General features: G+C 47.2%; 1 protein-coding gene across 1 annotated transcript in view; it reads left to right on the plus strand.

Annotated features, from left to right (window-relative positions):
* The first annotated feature begins 292 nt into the window (after positions 1-292).
* The window catches only part of Spt-I (serine palmitoyltransferase subunit I), a 32,756-nt gene continuing 14,472 nt past the window's right edge, over positions 293-18,576 (plus strand). Inside the window, exons 1-7 of the mRNA XM_075672997.1 lie at positions 293-700; positions 1,123-1,233; positions 4,834-4,928; positions 9,010-9,176; positions 12,591-12,723; positions 15,403-15,543; positions 17,333-17,519. Of these exons, the coding sequence (XP_075529112.1) occupies positions 644-700; positions 1,123-1,233; positions 4,834-4,928; positions 9,010-9,176; positions 12,591-12,723; positions 15,403-15,543; positions 17,333-17,519 (891 nt within the window). The 5' untranslated portion in view covers positions 293-643. The remainder of the gene's footprint in view (positions 701-1,122; positions 1,234-4,833; positions 4,929-9,009; positions 9,177-12,590; positions 12,724-15,402; positions 15,544-17,332; positions 17,520-18,576) is intronic.

The raw sequence follows: 18,576 nt of genomic DNA on the forward strand, positions 1-18,576 counted from the left end.
AGTTTCATGCAATAATTCTATGCCTCGAGGGGGCTGGCCAAATTCTACGAAATGACTTCATTCGATAACGATCGAGTCGCTGCATCCAGTACTGACCCGCAAGGAACTCGTGCCGATAATGGCAGCGAAACAACACATTTTAGGCGCGCTCCTTTCGGGCCCAGAAGCTTTCGCAGTGCTAGAGTTCTTTCGCTCGTTTCCCAGCGAAAGAATCTGTCATACGATAACCTCGGATCAAATGAAACTCGCTCCAATCGCGTTCGTATCGTACACCCATGCTACAGAGTGGCCTACCCATGCGTACACCCTTTTTCGTTCGCCCTCTCCACCACGCCGTTTCCTCCTCGCTCACTCGTCACTCATTCGCCGGCCGACGACATCGTCGGGGTGGCGGGCGTCGCGCTGTACGGCACGCGGTCCTTAGAGCACGATTTGGTACGGAAGGTCGTGTAACTGAAATCGCTTGCCGCTACTGCCGTAACTACGCCGCGCATTTGCGACGCGCACTGCCCCAACAATCGTGACGGTTCCGCCTGGGCGAGGCGGCTCTACGATCAACCCGTTGTAGCTCTCGACCGGCCGTCAACCTATCGTCAAAGGAGAACCATCCCACTCGGCGAAGGAGTTAGAAAGAGAAGAAAGCATGGCCGTGACAGCAGTATCTTGGGAACTTTACGAAATGTTCGAAGCGTTCCTCCGGGTGAGTGAAACGTCGCCGGCTCTGCGCCAGCCGTTCGTGCGCTGTGTCAGTTGTCGACTTGCCCGCGTCGGCAAAACGTGCTTCGCCTCGTACCACCGCTGATTCGCGATCTCTGACGTCTGTGCAATGTGCAATCGCGGTGTCGTCGTCGGTGGTGAGGGAAAAGTTGAAAAGAAATGAATCGGCGCTCGTTTTTAAAAGCGCGTGCGTTACGCATTCACATGCCGATCGAGTGTAGACGGTGCGTGGTCCGCGGAAACCAGAGCCGGGTTTCGTGGCTTCAGCGGATCGGAAGTTGACATTGTCGCTCAGTTATGACACGGCACCTATCTTTCTCCCGTTGATCTCGTCAGTGAACCGCTGTGCATGAAAGTAGACACTGTGTGTGGTTGAAACCTTGCGCCGTTGTTTTTCTGTCGCAGGCCCCCGCATATCATCTGGCGCTGGAGGCTCTCCTGTTCGTATGGGTCCTCTGGTTGCTGCTACGTAAGAGCACTCCCGCCGATGCCGGGAAGTCGAGACTCACTGAGAAGGTAAGTGCGGCATTCCAAAACGACCCACGCGAAACGAAAAAAAAAAAAACGCGATTTTTCGTATCGCCTCCTTGAACGTGGATCGTGTGATAACATCCTTTATGTTACCCCGTCGGCTGGCCTTTGTGCTGGGTTCACATCAACTACAGGAGCGACACACGCAACAAACGTATAGCCATGGCCGGCACGCCAACTCAGTTCGTGTGTGACCCGATTTCGTTTGTTTTGTTTCGTGCCGTAAGGCGACAAGTGAAAGGTCACTGCTTTCAAATGTGCGCGACGGTCGCTCCAGATTGTAAAGTGCGTTGGCGGCCCAGATCTGCCACTTGTCACTGACAAAAGTGACCGGGCAAGTTATGTTTGTGGGGAGCACATTTTGCAATGGGATGTCGAGACTTCTTTCGCCCTTATTGTGGGTGTGCACTGAAACGTTGAAACGGTGATTTGTAACAGTCTAGCAAGCTGAAAACACCGGAAGCAGTTGGTTAACAATCTCTAGCAAGGCAAAGCTAGCATACACATGGAAGGTAGGTCGAACTTGGTTGTGCTGGTTTAAACCTCTGCATCGACACAACTTTTTTTTTTTAACTGCAAAATTTTCTGAGGAGCTTATCTGGGTTTCCTTTGTAGGGACGTGCTACATTTAGATGGATGCCAAGCTTTTTGTCATGTTATTTCTGCACAACTTACTTTCTTAAACGTGTACTGACCTCAAATTTTGCACGTATTATGCTCTTCGGACGCCGTGGGAAATAATTGTGCACAGCAAGATAGTTCTTCAAAAAGCACTTTTCATCGGATCTGTGTGGCAGATTTGATTAATGTATGTAAAGTGTTTTGGTAAAACGAGTTGGAAGGTAGACGGCAAGGTGTTTGAGTGCACCATCGTGTAGTGGGTTCACATCTTTCATTGTTGTTCACAATGCTTTACATCAGTCAGTCAAGAACTTTATTGAGGTCCTGAGGGGTCTAAGTCGTTAAAGATCGCACGCGGGGAGCTCCTGGGGCCGAAACCGTAGGCGACGCCCAAGTCGGGACGGGAACGTGGTGACGCTCCACCAGTTCTTGGGCCCTCTGGACGGCCTTGAGTTGGAGTTGGGACATCAGGCATATTGTTGAAGTATCTGGATAAATGCTCTCCTAATACGCCAGACATTATATAATTGGCGTTCTCAAATCTGACATTCCTGTCAACAGTCATTGCACGGAGTCTCCACATTCTGTAACCTTGATAAAACTTCGCTGCAGAATTAAAGATTTGTAATCCATACTGCATCTATATACTATTCATGATTCTGAAGATTCCAGATTCTGCTGAAACTATACTTTCAATGGGCAGGATTCATCGGTGCATGAATGTTTCTTTTTTTTTTTTCGTTAGACAAAAGTCTAAACTCTCTATACCTTAGAAGCAAACAGATTGGACGTGCATCCATCCTATGAAGATGATTGGTGACATTAATGCGATTAGCAGACTATCTTATGATGGGTGCATAATTGGTGATGATGTGTTGTATATGTTATGATGAAGAGCATCACACCCAGTGGCACATATCCTGTGACCCAAATTGGCATCAAGGAGGCTCATTGAAGAGTCGTGCATACCCAATGCTTCTTTCTCTGAGGAACAAACATTCAGTAAGAGCATGTCCGTTTTAGAGGGGTGGTTCAACGCTTTTTGAGCATAGTGCCGAAACATCCGTGATCTGCTGGCAACGCTGGCATGCATATGCGAGACAAATGTTATTCCACCGCATGCAGGATGCCTCAGTCTCACATAAAAGATTGTAGGGTTCCGGCTTGACAGGGTACTGGATCCCAACATTGAATCTCGCCTTGCAATTACATTAGGAAACCGGGTACAATTGCAATCGTAGACCCAGTGATTTGTGTGGTAAGCAGCGATTCATGGGAGCACACAGCCCACTTATATTTGCATCCCACACTGGTGAAGAAGCACCAGGAAAGCCCTTTATTGGTCACTGTTATTGAGGCCAGTGTCGTGCGCAGGCGTGGAAGTGGTGCCTCGCCGTACAAAACGGTGACACTGCGAATCTTTCAGCAAAACTATGTGGCAGTGATAGTAACAGTGTATTGCTTCAAGGTTGTTCACTTTCTCCTGCAGTTTTCATGGCCACCTCTGTTTTTGCCACCGTTAAAGACACCGTAGCTAGTGCTACAGCCCATAAGACAACCAACCATGTGGCGATTTTTCGTGACCACGAACAAGTCCTGAGCGAAAGGTTGCGCATGCATGTACACTCTTCCAATCTTACAGCAAACGGGGAAGGGGTGGTTAACATGCTTCGCCTGTTCTGTCCTCACTTCTTTGTCACTCTTGGACGCTTTTGTCAGATGCCAACTTTTAAATGTTGCCATAAGAGGCGCTACTGTTGACACTACCCCAGCTAAAAGGAAATGTGTTGAGCAGGAAAGGGAAAAGTAAGCACTGCACAATTTATATCTCTGTTATCATTAGGTCCTTTTAAAAAGATCAATTTTCAATACATTCATTGAAAAGCATTGCACTCACTTCAGTGCGTTTATCGAATCACCCTTGATTATCAAATCTTAATTATTGAAAGATTACCAAATCAATCTTGGCAAAGCTGCTGAACAGGTGTCTTAACGTTTTATTAATAGCCTAAGCAGATGATAGTTAGCAGATGTGGCATGAATCTCGGCATGTCTCCTCCAAGGTCTTCAGCGGTGCCTCGAGTGTCACGGAATCTCTGTGATCGTGCTGAGGAGCCGTGCTGCTTTTCGATGTTTTTGGTTGTGCGTCAGTTCGAGTGAGTGGTAGTGATGCGTTTCTTTTTTCAGTTTCAGTATCAAACACATTCATTTTTGTGGCTTTTCGTGACACGTCGTTTCGTATTTCAAATGTAAAATGTTGCATGGTGGATGTTATATATTTGCCCTCTCTCACACTAGGCATTTTATGTGTCCCAAATTTTATTGCAGTTGCCCTTTAAAAAAGTACTGACATGAAATATCCAACTTTTTATTTTTGTGCCTTCAATGAAGGTCTTTGATCCTGAAACTCTGGAAAAAGTACTGGCAACTCTCAAAGTGTCCCAAAGAATTTACTAGAACAGTTTTTCTACGGTAGATTTTAGCTTCGTTTTCGATGGTGTGTCGTGGTGCCATGACACAGAAGGTGGTCTTATGAGAGCAGAACACTGTGACATCTTGGCGTTAGCCTCAGCTTGCCTGTTCATCTTATGTTGCTACATTGGACCACACAAGTATCAGCATAGCAAACTGAACGAGCCGAGCCAGGACAAGTGCCACGTCTCGTCATGCACTCGCGTCATGACATCTCGACACCCACCCATTATGGGAAACAAAACCCCAAATTGCCAGTAGAAAAGCTGTTACAGTAAATTATTTAGGAGGCTCCTAGGCTTGTGAGTATTTTTTTCTAGAGTCTCGAGGTCGAAGACCCTCATTTAAAGCAAAAGACACAAAGTCTCAAATGTCATGCCAGCATATGTTAAACAGGAATTAACACTTGTCTTTCTGAACGGATGACGAATTTAGGGCATATCTGTTCAAGCAGGTATTGAAGCTTTCTTTTTTTCTGCATTGTCCTAACAGGAAAAGGAAGAACTCATTGCTGAATGGCGCCCAGAGCCCCTGGTATCAAGCACCCCGCCTGATGATTATGTGCTTAACCCTAGGATAATCACCAGGTAAGCTCAGCAGTACCTCTTAAGAAATGATGATAATGCACTCTTTTTAATAAGGGCCACTTTCGTAATGCCAGGCTTTCAAGAAATGCAGAGGAATAAGAGGTTTGCCCAAGAATATGGCCTGTGCATAGCTTGCAAAAATGCTGCAACAATTATCATGCACATCTTTTTTAAAATGCCTGAACGTACATCCCAAATTAGATAAAAATGTAGTTGAGTCTTCGTGAAGTGCTCGGGATTAAAGGCAGAAATAACGGGAAGGTAAACATGGACATAGGGGAGATGAGCAAGGACGTTTGGAAGTTTGCATGCTAGGGTTCCAAGGGACAGAGAGAACCGGAGTAATGGCAAATAAACATTGTTAGATTGCTGCAGGTGGGTTTAATGATGCAATTATTATAGCAAACAGAAAGGAGTGGAAATGAAAATGTATTTAATGGCATTAAAGTTGGATATGAACTTAAATAATGCTCATGGGTGGTGGCACGGGTCACTGATGGGAAAGGGGAGTTCACTAATTATTACTATCATCATCAGATGTTATGTTTACACCTCAGAGTTGCAAGTGCTACATCTAACTGCAGCCAGTGGCAACTCAATGATATGATTACGCAGTCAATTGCGCTATACTGCGCCAACAGGTGAAAGCTGCTACATGTTGCTACATTGAGGCAAGAATTGCATAATTCGCTTTGAGCCTGTGCTACGATGCCGTTCTTTAAGATTTTCCGGAAGAGAAGAAGATGCCGGTAACTATGCGCTGAACAGAGGACTACTGGATTAGTTTAACAACGATGACAAGCGGATCAAGCGCAGTCTTCACTGCTCGCAAAAATATGCTGCACCATGATAAGCAAGCAAATCACAGTTTTCGCAACTCACTTGATGGATTCACAGTCATAAGTCTAATTACTATTCGTGCTGCAGTTGAAAGACTCCATTGCCTGACGTGGCCATAAAATGGCACTGATAGCTTGGCAACAAAGACATGTTGCTTGTCACCACGTCTCGCAAACTGTGACGCCAACATCAAGATGCATGCCCTGCTTCGAATGGCATTGCCACTCGGCTTGTGTAAACACTGCTGGTGCACAAAAAAATGTGCAAGTCTTCCATGAAAACTTAGCATGCTGACACTGACGTGTGCGAATCATCATTAAGTTGATTACAACGTCATTTGATCACAATGACCTTCGTGCCTGCTCTGTAAGCCTAAGACCAAAGGCACTGTACTGTATCAACATGTGCTTACTTTTTGTAAGAAGTCATTAGTATTTTACGCGAAATTGTGCAAAAAATGCAGTTTTGTTCAATGCATGCAAATTTAAAACACTAACCGCCATGTTGGTTGAACTTGTGTGAAACGGCACATCGTGTAAACAGAGAAGGCTGCGAGAGTGCGGCAGCCACACAACACATGCTGTACAAACGATCCAGGACAATTTTCTCAATTGCGCACATCTGTGGCCGACATCATAGCTCCACAATGTGACAGTCGGCAAGTTTGATGCTGGAGCAGAAATTGAGGTGCCTTTCACTTTGCTTGTTCAATGGTTTCCGCACTGTATGTCCGTCTTGCACTAAATCAAAACAAAACTGTAAACATCTGCCATCAAGAATGAGTGCCTCATGGAGTGGGTACCACATATGTCGCGAAATAAGACTGGAGCGCAAAGAAAGAAAATGACCCCCAAATCTGAATTTCGACTGGATGATATGCGTGCTTTTGAGTTGCACCACTTTTATGATTTCCAGCAATTTTCAGATGCAGGGTTTGACTTGTTTAACGGGTGTGTGACCAAATTTCTACAAATCAATGAATGTTTGTGCCATGAAGTGATGTGAACATTAGAATATGGGGAGCCAGCATTATTCCTTTTGCTGCATCAGTTGTGTAGTTATGCACAATGTGAATACTATGCATATGGGAAGTACAGTAAAAGCTTGTTAATTCAAAATTTCGGATAATTCGAAGTAGCTGCCACGATCCGTCCAGCAATGTATTGAAAGCAATATGTAACACATCGCGCTAATTCGCACTGAAATCCGCACCACCACCGATGATTCGAACTCCGCATTATCGTGGATGGGGAGAGTGCTAGTGCACGGGTGTACGTTGGCGGCGCCGGCGTCACCGCGCGGGCCATGCAGTGTTGCTTTTTCCATCTGTGGCCCTTTGTTTAGGCTTGATTTGAGAGAGATGCATTTGCGCCTGGCCATGCGTGGCTAACACCTCTGTTGCAAGTTGCTTCTCTCCCAGGATGTTCCGTATAAAGCTCAAGGGCGATAAAATCGTCGCCGTGCGCCATATGCTGTATGTGCAAGAGAAAGCGTGCAAGGGTGAGCAGGCGAATGCGGCTCAATCTCGCGTGCTCGAGCGAGGAAGGCGGGGCAGATGCGTGCCTTCTCCTGTCGCGTGCGCGCGAGGCACAGGGGTGAGGCGAATCGAGGGGAGAACGTTTTTCTCTGGCTTACGGCGTGGCCATGCTGGCTCCGCACCTTGAAAGCAATCAGCGATGTGGCAAAAGTACGCATCCATGTGGGCCTCTTCTTCAAAGCGATTTGTTATATTTGCAGACTGCGCATAGTGCCGGTAGCTTCATGTGCAATGTGCTTTCTACGTTTTGTTTGCGTTAAGCGAGAGCTGTACGAAGGTCTATTCACTCGCTGCTACTTCCGCGATTCCTCACTCCAGCGTCTTTCAGTGAGTTTCCGCAGTCATCGAGCGAGATGTGTTCATGTTTGCCTGTGTGCGCATGACACCGTACTTGTTAATTTGGTTAGTAAATGAAGGTTTACAAGTTTATAAAACTGATAAAATTATTATCCTTACTTCATATAGCTATCTACTAATTTGCTACCGCAATCGATGCTTCGCTTTGGTCGAAAAACTGCGACAGTTTTTTTCTCCGCACCAGTTGGCACGACGAATGCGCAGATGGAGCAAAAGCCATTTCAACATCGGGCACGTTGGACCTCATTGGTTGCGTCTGTTTATGCTGGCTGTAGCAGTGGTTCGAAGTATAGACAATGTTGTTCACACCAGCGTGATGTAGCGTCTCTACGCGCATGCTAAGATCTCGTAGGACTATATACGCCTTAACCGAGCGATATCTTTTAGCGACTTTCGTTAATTTGAATTTTTGTAGCATCACCGTGGAATTCGAAATAACGAGTTTTTACTGTATTAATTCTTCATTCAAAGCAAAAAGCAAATTGAACTGCGCGATTTTATCAAATTGAAGAAAAAGTAGTCTTTTTAACATCATAAAAATTAGCACAGTCGCACCCAGATCTACGAAACTCAAAAGGGATCCTGAAATAATTTGATGTGTCAATAATTTGATATATAATATATAAAATAAAAATTTTATACAAAAATTCACCTACGATTACGATACTCCCTAATGCGAAATTTGAGTGCAGCTTCTCGTGATATATTGGCTGGTGCGGACAATTAGTCTCGGGCAGTACATTCCAAATGGAGTAAAGTAAGACATGACTGCCTCGCAAATCAGATTATGAGAGGCCGCGCGTGTGTGACGCATGGGCGCGATTCACAGCAGCCACTGCTGATGGAGCTCCGCTTATGCAGTGTTTTTTTTTTTTTTTTGACTGATGACGCATGCTACTCTGGCGCCATCTTGTAGCCATGATCGCTGCAGAGTCCATCTTGCAATGCATTACGCTTTTCTTATCGTGCTTTTTCCATACCCTCCTCCTCCGCTTTCCTCCTTTACTCTCTTCGCTATCGCCGTCTTTCATCTCCTGCAGCGCTCCGTGTTCGCTCGGTTACAAAGTATGGCACCGACGGTGTCTTTCGCTGGAGGAGCAGGTGACTTAGAGCTGTGCTCTAAAATTTTCAAGGTGATTTTAAAACTGTTCGTTATACGCAATAATTCGCTATATCCAGGTTTGACTGTGCTTGATACAATTATAGGTTTTATACGCAGAAGTTCTAAAACGTCAAATTTTTTAAAGGGCCTCTCATCGGGCCTCATTGGAAATTTTTTTTTTTATGCACTGGGAGTTAAACGCAGCCTAGGGAGCGTTTCACCATTTTTGACCCTGCATGTTGCAGCAAAGTTGGCCGGACAGTGGTGGTGGACGGTCAGCCGTGCCTCAACCTGGCCAGTCACAACTACCTGGGCCTAACCGAGCTGGAGGGCACCCAGGAGGCTGCCATTGGTGGCCTGCGGCGGTACGGCGTTGGCTCGTGTGGGCCCCGAGGGTTCTTTGGCACTGTTGGTGAGAAGACGAGTGTTTTATTACAAATCGATGTCCCCACGACCAAGTTGTGGGCCATAATGTGTCGGGGCATTTACCATTGGGGGAAAACCTGGTAATTTCAGGGAATTCGTCAGTTCTGGGATATTCGGGGATAAAACAGGGAATTTCCACCTCGGGTGCATTGAATCTGAGAAATTGGTACCTAGAGTGGTCGTGGCGAACCTACTGGTGTGCAAGAAGATAACAAATTTTTTTAACCAAGACTATGCAATCCGCAAATAATGGTGTCTTTTGCTGGTTTTGAAAGTGCGTGCTTTTGGCCAGGTGGTTGGAATATCGTGAAGCACATGATTCACTTAAATCTGATAGTGCATCTCACTGATTGGCAGCTGCCTAGTAATACAAGGTGCTTTCTTTAGCTGCGCAAACTTTTTTAATATTGCCTATGGCAGACAGTACAATTCTAACCCTTGATCTAAATGGCTTGATGAAGTGGCCATTATGTCTATGGGAAATCAAAATATTCAATTGAATAATTAATGTAATTACACTAATTAAATTTTTATTAATTGCTTTACACAATGTATTTCAATCTAGGAATTGTAGCTGCTGAGTTCCCACAGTGTATCCACTTCGAACAAATTCTGTGGACAGCATCAGTTTGGAGACATTTTCAACGTGTCCGTCAAAACGCTTTGGTGTTCCAGTTACTTTTGTGCTTCAGTGCATAAAACAGCGGTTTCATTAAAAAATAACTGACATAGCAGTGCTGAGATGTCAGTGTGAAATTTTGGAAAAAGGCATTTTGGCTTTCAGTTTCCCCAGTAATAAACTCTTCTTTCACCTCTGAAAGGGTCCCTCACCAGGTCTGGCCATATTGAGTTGACAAGCGCAGAGCATACAATGTGCGCTAACGATCGTGTTTGCTAAGTATTACATCACCACAAGTTGCGGAAAGAGCTGAAATTTCGAACCGAATGCCGTTTCCTCTTCTCCTCGAGGGCGCTGCGCTTCAAGCTGGAGGGACAATGTATACAGTCAACGAATGAATTTTCGGACGCCCAAATTTTCGGACATGCCTGATATTTCGGACGTCTTCGCGGCACCGCCACGAGCCCCATAGAATCAATGTATAAGGACATCTGAAGTTTCGGACGCTCGAACCCCCCGCCGTCCAATTTTCCGGACTTTTTGACGCGACGGAAGGTCCTTTGGCTCCTCGCGCAGCGCCCTTGCGAAGGAAATCGACTTGCAGCCGTAGCATATCACCGCTTTGAACCACGACTAGCCGAATCTAGCCGTCACACACCAATTTAGTCTGGCCACGCTGGCTATGTTTATCGCCGCACTTCCGCCTCCGGTGGAGTTTCCGGAGCGGCGCCATTTCGTTTGTTTACGCCGGCCACGTTTTGGCTAGCGTGGTGTGTGGTTGTGCTGTGCAAGCGTGCTATGCGACGCTAGGCCTAGGTGCTTCGACGCTCGTCAGCGAGCTCCACTGTTCGCAACTTGATGATTTCGCTTGCCTTGGATGGCCCCCACTCCGTCTTCGTCGTCCTCGCCGATGGCATCGAAGCGTGGATAGCAGTACCGTCGGCTAACGATGGAGAAGAAAACTGCCATTATTAAGCAAGTCGTAAGCGGCCGATCCCAGGCTGGCGTGAGCAAGGAGTTCGGCGCCCATGGACGACGTAATCAATGACCTCCGCTCTGCTGGAGTTTCCATACCTACGGAAATAACTTTCGAACAGTTTGTCGACGCTGACAACGAGCTCGACTTCTGCGCAGAACTGACTGACGAGGAAATAGTCCGTCAGGTTGTGAGGGATTCAGAAGACTCCGATGTTGAAAATGAGGAGCCAATGCCTGCGCCGACTACAAGCGCCGAGTTGACGCGTGCACTGTTGACTCTTTCATCGGTGTACAGTGCTGACATGACCCTTGCTCAGATCGAGGCGAATATGATCGCATGCAACCGGAACGCCGTCCAAACAACAATCAACAAGTTCTTTAAGCCACTGCAGCAATAACACCGGCTGCCCGACGATGCACTGTACATAATAAACCGGCAGTCGGCTGCATACACAGTTTTTGAACGCTTCTTTTTATAGCCACTTCACTGATGCTTTGGCAGGGTTTCGGAAGCCTGGTACTTCGCCCTTTACCTCAAGATCCGATAAAAGAAAGAAAAAGTGCATTTTCTTGCATGCATTCATTTTTTCGGACTGCCTGAATTTTCGGACGTTTTTACGTTCCCTAGAGGGTCTGAAAAATCGGTCGTTGACTGTACGTGCTAGTGCGCCTACGTACATGCGTCTTTGCTGTGATGTCGCTTATGCTGACACGTGACTTCGAGAATTATTCAAGCCAACATCTATTATTTGTGTAATATGTTGCTAGAATACACAAATTAAAGCTTAGGGAAATCATAAAACACACAAACCAAATGTCTGCGTGTATTTTTTTTACTTCACATCGCAGCAAGATGTACTTCCGCTTCGTCTGCTTCTTCCCACATTATGCAGTCGCGTGCCCTGACACCGAAACTATGCCATTTTCGACTGTGTGTCCAGCACAGGATCATGCTCTGTGATCTGCTCGTGTCTGCCTCGGTATTCGTGTAGCACTGATTTATATCGCTAGTTGGGTGCCCTCATGCACAGCATGCAGAATCGTGCATTGCGCAAAATGAGACAATAACAACAGCTCATGCACGACATCATCAGCAGAACTTCCAGCATATAACCAAAATTCGCTATGGGGCCTGGTGAGGAGCTCTTTAATAAATAAATCAAAAGGGCGTTTTAAAGGATGCTTTACAAGTAGAACTTAATTTAATGCTGCTTTATTGTGCCCCTTCAAGATTGAAAACCTTCCATTTTGTGGTGGTAAATTCTGCACATTTAAATTATATTTGTCATAGTTCAAGTTGAGGACAAGTCACTTCTTTCTTTTTTTTCCCCTGATGGATTGGGCTGGCACCAGGTTTGTGCCCACATGGTCAAGGGAGTCTTAGTTCTTCAGCGTTTTCATACCAGCCAAATGGTAGCCCAGCCACCTCCTGCCATGTGCCTGCACCGTTTCTATGGAAGGCATAATTTATTGCACGGTAACAAGGCGTGGCTGACACTAACACCCTTTCCTTGTAGTTACGCCAAAGGGAAATGCTGAATGATGTCACGGCGTTCTGATGCGGGAATTCCAAGGCAGCTCCTGTCTTTCATTTCTGCACCTTTTCTGGCTTGCCAATCCTCCCGTCACATTGAAAGGAGGCTCTGTTGGTATTGCTGAAGGGAAATGTACTGATACAGTGCACCTGAATATTATTTTCAGTGTCCCTCTAAAAGTAGGGTGCGTATTCAAATTCAGTAAACGGGGAACCTGCGTGACCCGTTGAGGGATGTGCTTGACCGAGGTTTTTTCTCTGCTGCACAGACATCCACCTGGAGCTCGAGAGCCGCCTGGCCGAATTCATGGGTGTCGAGGAAGCGTGTCTCTACTCTTACGGCTTTTCGACCATCTCGAGCGCCATCCCATCCTACGCCAAGCAGGGAGACGTCATATTTGCGTGCGTCTCGGTTGGTTGAAGTAGCATGCTTGCACTCTTTCATGTTACCGCTTGAATGTCATTGCACGTCCATCGCATGATGTACACCAGTGAGCAAAAGTATACAGACCACGGGAGTGCGTGCCAAACAGCATCGACGTGCCATCTTCCGGTGCAGTTCCTGCAGTCGAGACTAGTGCTCGGACGGCCGTGCGCATGCGTGTCCCATCATATCTGCCGGCATGTTAAGTTGCTTTCCTTGTCAATGTTTGCAGCTCGCCGACTAAACATTAAATGGGCAGCCATTTAATGCCAGGCGTAGATGGTCAGGCCAGGCGTAGATGTAGTTCATTGAGCGTTAACCAAAGCCACTCGCCATCATGGCGTCAATTCAGTACAGCCTAAGCACGACAGACGGAACATCTGTAGTCGGAGGGGTTTTCAAAGTGACCCACCTTTTTAAAGGGAAGCTGAAAGCTTTTCCAGAAAAAATGAGTGAAGAGCAGTACGTCGTGGTTTTCAACCCTCTGAATTCAAATATCGCATCGAAATTGAGCGAAATAAAGCACAAACATATTTTATTTCGACGAAAAGTGCAGCAGCAGACACGCCCAGCTCGTGCGCCTCGTTTTCGCCTGTGATTGGTCGGGCGCCTCGTGACGTCAACAATGGTGTTCGTCCGGATCGACTGCTGCCGCTACGCATGAAGCACGGTTCAAGGTAGTTTGGTGGTGTTTTGCTGAGACGGTCATGGAAAATTTCGAGAGCTTGCGTTTCTCTGAGGAGTTCGACGTTAAGTCCAAACTCCACGAGAGCGATTTTGCACGCGACGGTGACGTGCGACGGCTTCGAGCAACAAAACGGGCCGTCGCTTGAACAGATCGCTCGGTGTTGTTGCTCGATCGCTCGTTTCTAGAAATCTAGAACTCGTCGCCCGCAAACGCTATGAGCGACTAGCCAATAGTGCGGAGCCGAAACTGGATGTACACACCTCAAATACTACTGTTTGTCGCACGGAACAAGCAAACTATTGAATTTTACACGTGTAAAAATAAGAACCTAGTGCAAGACCTTCAGAAATATTTTATGCTCTTCTTCAGTAAAATACATCAACTTAAATTGATAAAGCATGCGTCACGCTAGTTTCGGCGTGTATATTGCTGCCCTCATACCGGGAAGTCGTCGCTCAAAGCCGTCGCTTGCGTGGAGTTCGGCTTGCAGGCGACGAGTGAACGCGACAGACATCGCCTCGCTTGTCACGCTGTCGCTGTTGCATGCAAGATCACTTGTAAGGGGTCTATACTTTACTCCCTACATGTACGAGCCGAGTGCGAAGAGCCGGCCTCTCCAAGAAGCAAAAAATGCTGGTGCAAGCACTACTTTCCATGCGAACGAAGGCGAAGTGTTAGCATCTCCTTGTGTTAGAAATGTTCTTTGGCGAGTATGTTTTTTGCTAAGCTGCATTCAGCGTTCCAGTGAGTATGTTTCCAGGCAAACAACTGTAGTGTTATGTACCTGCATGCCTCCTCTCCTCGTAGAACGTAAGCGGTGATGCGATCTTCGGCATTTGTGCGTTGCCCCAAAGCTGTCGGCAATCTACACAGACGGTTTAAATGCGGGAAAAGTTTACCGGCTGTAGTAGCACGTGTAGTATAGAACCTTCATCAGCGCGCCATCTGTAAGCTACTCGTAACCAGCGAATTCCGTCAGCTACGTGAGATGGTCAGTTTCTCGATGTGTGCGAGAAAAGGGGGAGCGCAGCGTCCTGGCGTGAGCAAGCTTTCCAACACATGCAAACTCTACTCTTGCACTGCGTTATGGTAGCTGCATGCAGGCTGTTTCACAACACGTTCAAATAGAAAATTCGCGGCGCTTGGCGATGAAACCTGCGTCAAGGGTGGGAGATAAACATGCACCTTCTGTTCAGCGCGCTAATTTTTTTTTTTAGGAGAACCCAAAGCACGCATTATTGATAAACTCCGGTAGTAATCGTCACGGAAGTGGTTAGAGCACAACACTGTTGTTCTTGAGTGCTTGAAGTTGTTTCGCTTCACAGCAGCCTCCCACTTAGCTGAAAGCTTCTTGTCTTGCAGGAACTAATGGAACATCAAAACATCACCGCGGCCACTGGTGTTCGTGCAAGCGTAGGCTGCACAGAACGCCAGCATGATCGGCCTACAAGTTCAACTGATGCTGCGCACGTCAACTACCACTCCTATATACACACAAACAAAGGAATGTAGGGTCGAGCAAAGCAGATTAGGACGGCACGCACGCAGAAATAAGCCCAGTCAGGCACGGTCGCGGAGACTGGGAAGGAGCGGAACACCAGTGTTGACGTCACTACGCCGCGGTTTCCGGTCTCCGCTCGCATCGTCAGCGTCAGCAGCAGCGCGCGGTGCTCGACGGGGGGCGGAGCTACAGCGCAATTTTAACCTACGATTGCGTCACTCCTAAGTGAAAAATCCCCCCAAAATTTTAGCTTCATGGTTTATAAGGTTCCCGCATCCGTATATGAGTGTCTTATTGAATTCGACAGACTCTTCAGCTTCCCTTTAAAGAAGTTGTCAATTCAAAGACCCCTACACCGACGCTCTCTAACATTGCCAAGCGTACTGAGGTGCCGCAGAGCCACCTTTCCTTGTACATTAATTGTGAGGAGCACTATGGTTGCATGAACATGGGTGGTGCCTGCCGCAGGGACGAAGAGGTGAACTACGCCATTCAGATGGGCCTGCTGGCGTCGCGCAGCACCATCTACTACTTCCGGCACAACGATGTGGAAGACCTCGAACGCCTGCTTCTGGAGCAGCAGGAGCGGGACGTGGCCGACCCCAAGAAGTGAGTGAGGCTTCGCATGCTTGCTGAGAATTTTGAATTTGAAATTTTATTAGACAAAGTCATCATCATCATCAGCCTGGTTACGCCCACTGCAGGGCAAAGGCCTCTCCCATACTTCTCCAACTACCCCGGTTATGTACTAATTGTGGCCATGTCATTCCTGCAAACTTCTTAATCTCATCCGCCCACCTAACTGTCTGCCGCCCCCTGCTACGCTTCCCTTCCCTTGGAATCCAGTCCGTAACCCTTAATGACCATCGGTTATCTACCCTCCTCATTACATGTCCTGCCCATGCCCATTTCTTTTTCTTGATTTCAACTAAGATGTCATTAACTCGCGTTTGTTCCCTCACCCAATCTGCTCTTTTCTTATCCCGTAATGTTACACCCATCATTCTTCTTTCCATAGCTCGTTGCATCGTCCTCAATTTAAGTAGAACCCTTTTCGTAAGTCTCCAGATTTCTGCCCCGTATGTGAGTAAGTAAGTTCATGCAAAAAACATGTTGAGAAGCATCTGGATCCTTAGCATCGTGCTAGTATGGATCCATGCAGAAATAGTATCAATAATAGATGCATAAAGATACAGGCAGGAGACACCTTTATACATGAGGATAGCAGCATGTCAGGTTAGCATTCAAAACACAAGAGGTTCAACAACTAAAAGCTCTTGGCCTACCCTGCCCAGAGAGCAGGCTTTGCGCAGCTGCTGGCCGTTGACGCAGTGGCTCTCAAAGCTTTTTCCTGGCTTTCAGAAATTTGCGGAACGTCTGCCCCCTGGATATATGTGCAGTAGCGAAATCAGGCATGTGGCCTGTGGCTATACGCCACTTTTGTGGTTTACAAAGAGAGGCCCTGGCGAGCTTCTGCTTTTCACTACAGAAATAGAGCAGGCATGGGAGAGAATGGGGAACCACAGAAAGAGAGAAGGAGCTGGACAACACAGCACTGTACTTCCAACAAAAAGGGTGCTGCCTAGATAAACACACACACTTTATGCCATCATCTATTCGGTCACACATGCACAGAGGGTATGTGATTGGATGTAACGGCATACAGTACGCATACATATGTATGTTGAACCTTCTTTTGAAGAAAAGTCCTCTAGAAAGCTATCTCCCTTATTAAAGGATTGATGCACTTATTGTTTAGGTGACACCCGTTGCATTTATGTAGAGAACAGAGTCACGGACCAGCGCGCCACTCTGGTAGCATAGGCGGCAACACATGTAAGCCAATTTGTCATATGCACGGCTGCCATCCTCCTCTCTCGCCGGAGCCTTTTCCTGCTGCCGCCTCATGGTCGGAGGGTGGTGCGAGAGGAGGGCTGCCCTTCGCGAGTGCTCAATCGATACATCTAATCCATCAAACACCACAGAGTTCACAAGCGACAGCACATGTGTCTCAAAGAGCTAGCTGATGTTTGGTGACGTGCGAGCTTCGGAACTTGGTTGGAAGCAACGTGCATCCTTGCATCAGTGTTTGTGTATCCACGAAGTCCGACCCCCAACTGGGCCAACCCCGAAAACATGCAAAATAGGCAAAGAAAGCTATTTGCTCGAATATATGTCCCCCCAAAAAAGGCATATTTTCGGGTGTAAATAAAAACCAAAACAATTTTGTTGCATTTTAGGGAAATACCCTAAGCACTGAACTCTGGTGATAATGTAACTTAACTTTGTGCCCATGTCACGGCATGTCTTAGGTCAGTTCCCCTTTTTTCTTGCACAGAGAGTCGTGCAGATGTTAAAAAGTGAACTCCTGATCTGAGGCATGCTCGTTGTTGGCCAGGGCCAGCGTGACGCGCCGCTTCCTCGTCGCCGAAGGCATCTACGCCAGCACAGGCAAGATCTGCCCTCTGCCGGAGCTGGTGAAGCTGCGCCGTCGCTTCACGCTGCGGCTTTTCCTTGACGAGACCTGCTCGTTTGCCGTGCTGGGCCGTACGGGGCGTGGCGTGCGCGAATACTTCGACGTTCCCGTGAGTATGCGACGCTGCGCAGTGTTTTGCTGTCACTGATAGTTTGGATGCGACGGGCAGTCTCGAGACAAACTGCAGATTGCCGCTAACTTTGAAAAGGAAAGTACCGTAAAAACCGGAATATAGGTCGAACTTTTTTTCAAAAAAACATTGCAAAAAATCGACCCTCGTCTTATGTACCGGACATTGGCGGAAAAACTACGGAAGTCTTGTAACAATGGCTGGATGAAGTAAAGAAGCGCCTTCGCCATCAGCAGCAGTGCGTCGTGGCGACATTGTGGCATTGTGAATTTGCGTTTACATTGTCACAAAGTTATATTGGTTAAAGGTTGCTTTTTCACATTTTGTTTCAAAATGAGCGGAAGCCGACGACACGTCACCGTCGCCTTCAAGAAAAAGGCGATTGAGTGCGCAGAAGCCCACGGCAACCTCGCAGCACAGCACGAATTTGGATTATCCGAAAAGAGCATTCGGTACTGGTGGTGACAGAAGCAGCAAACCAACAGAAAACGTCATTTTGTGAGCGGACCGCAGCGGACCGCAGAATTGGGAGACAAGGTTGTGGAGTTCGTCCGGGAGCTGCGTGTAAGATCGCTGCCTGTGACAGCCGAATGCATCCGTTTGAAAGTGGTAGAGATCGCGCGCGCCTCTGGACTGGGCAGCGAGAAGCACTCGTCATCCGACTCTAGTTCGGACCACTCTGATCAAAGGCGCTGCTCTGATTCGGAGTAGCGCTTGCGCGCTTCGTGCCCTTTTGTGTGCTGTACACCCGGCCAATTTTTAACAGTATCGCGCGACCATCGACCCGTGTGTTTGTCAGCACCTTATCATCACGGCACGGAGCGGCGAAGTAGCGAAAGTAAGCGCACGTGTACACCTGTGCGTATCTCGTTTGTTTCGCCGCTCCGCGCCGTTAATAAGGTGCTGACAAGCACGCGAGTCAATGGTCACGCGATACTGTTAAAAATTGGCCGGGTGCACATGCGAGCAGCATTTAAATAAATACTGTCACTATTGTGCATGAGTCGCATTTGTTTCAAGGTAAGGGTGTCTTTCG

This window comes from Dermacentor variabilis, chromosome 10, assembly GCF_050947875.1.
Source record: "Dermacentor variabilis isolate Ectoservices chromosome 10, ASM5094787v1, whole genome shotgun sequence".
NCBI lineage: Eukaryota > Metazoa > Arthropoda > Arachnida > Ixodida > Ixodidae > Dermacentor > Dermacentor variabilis.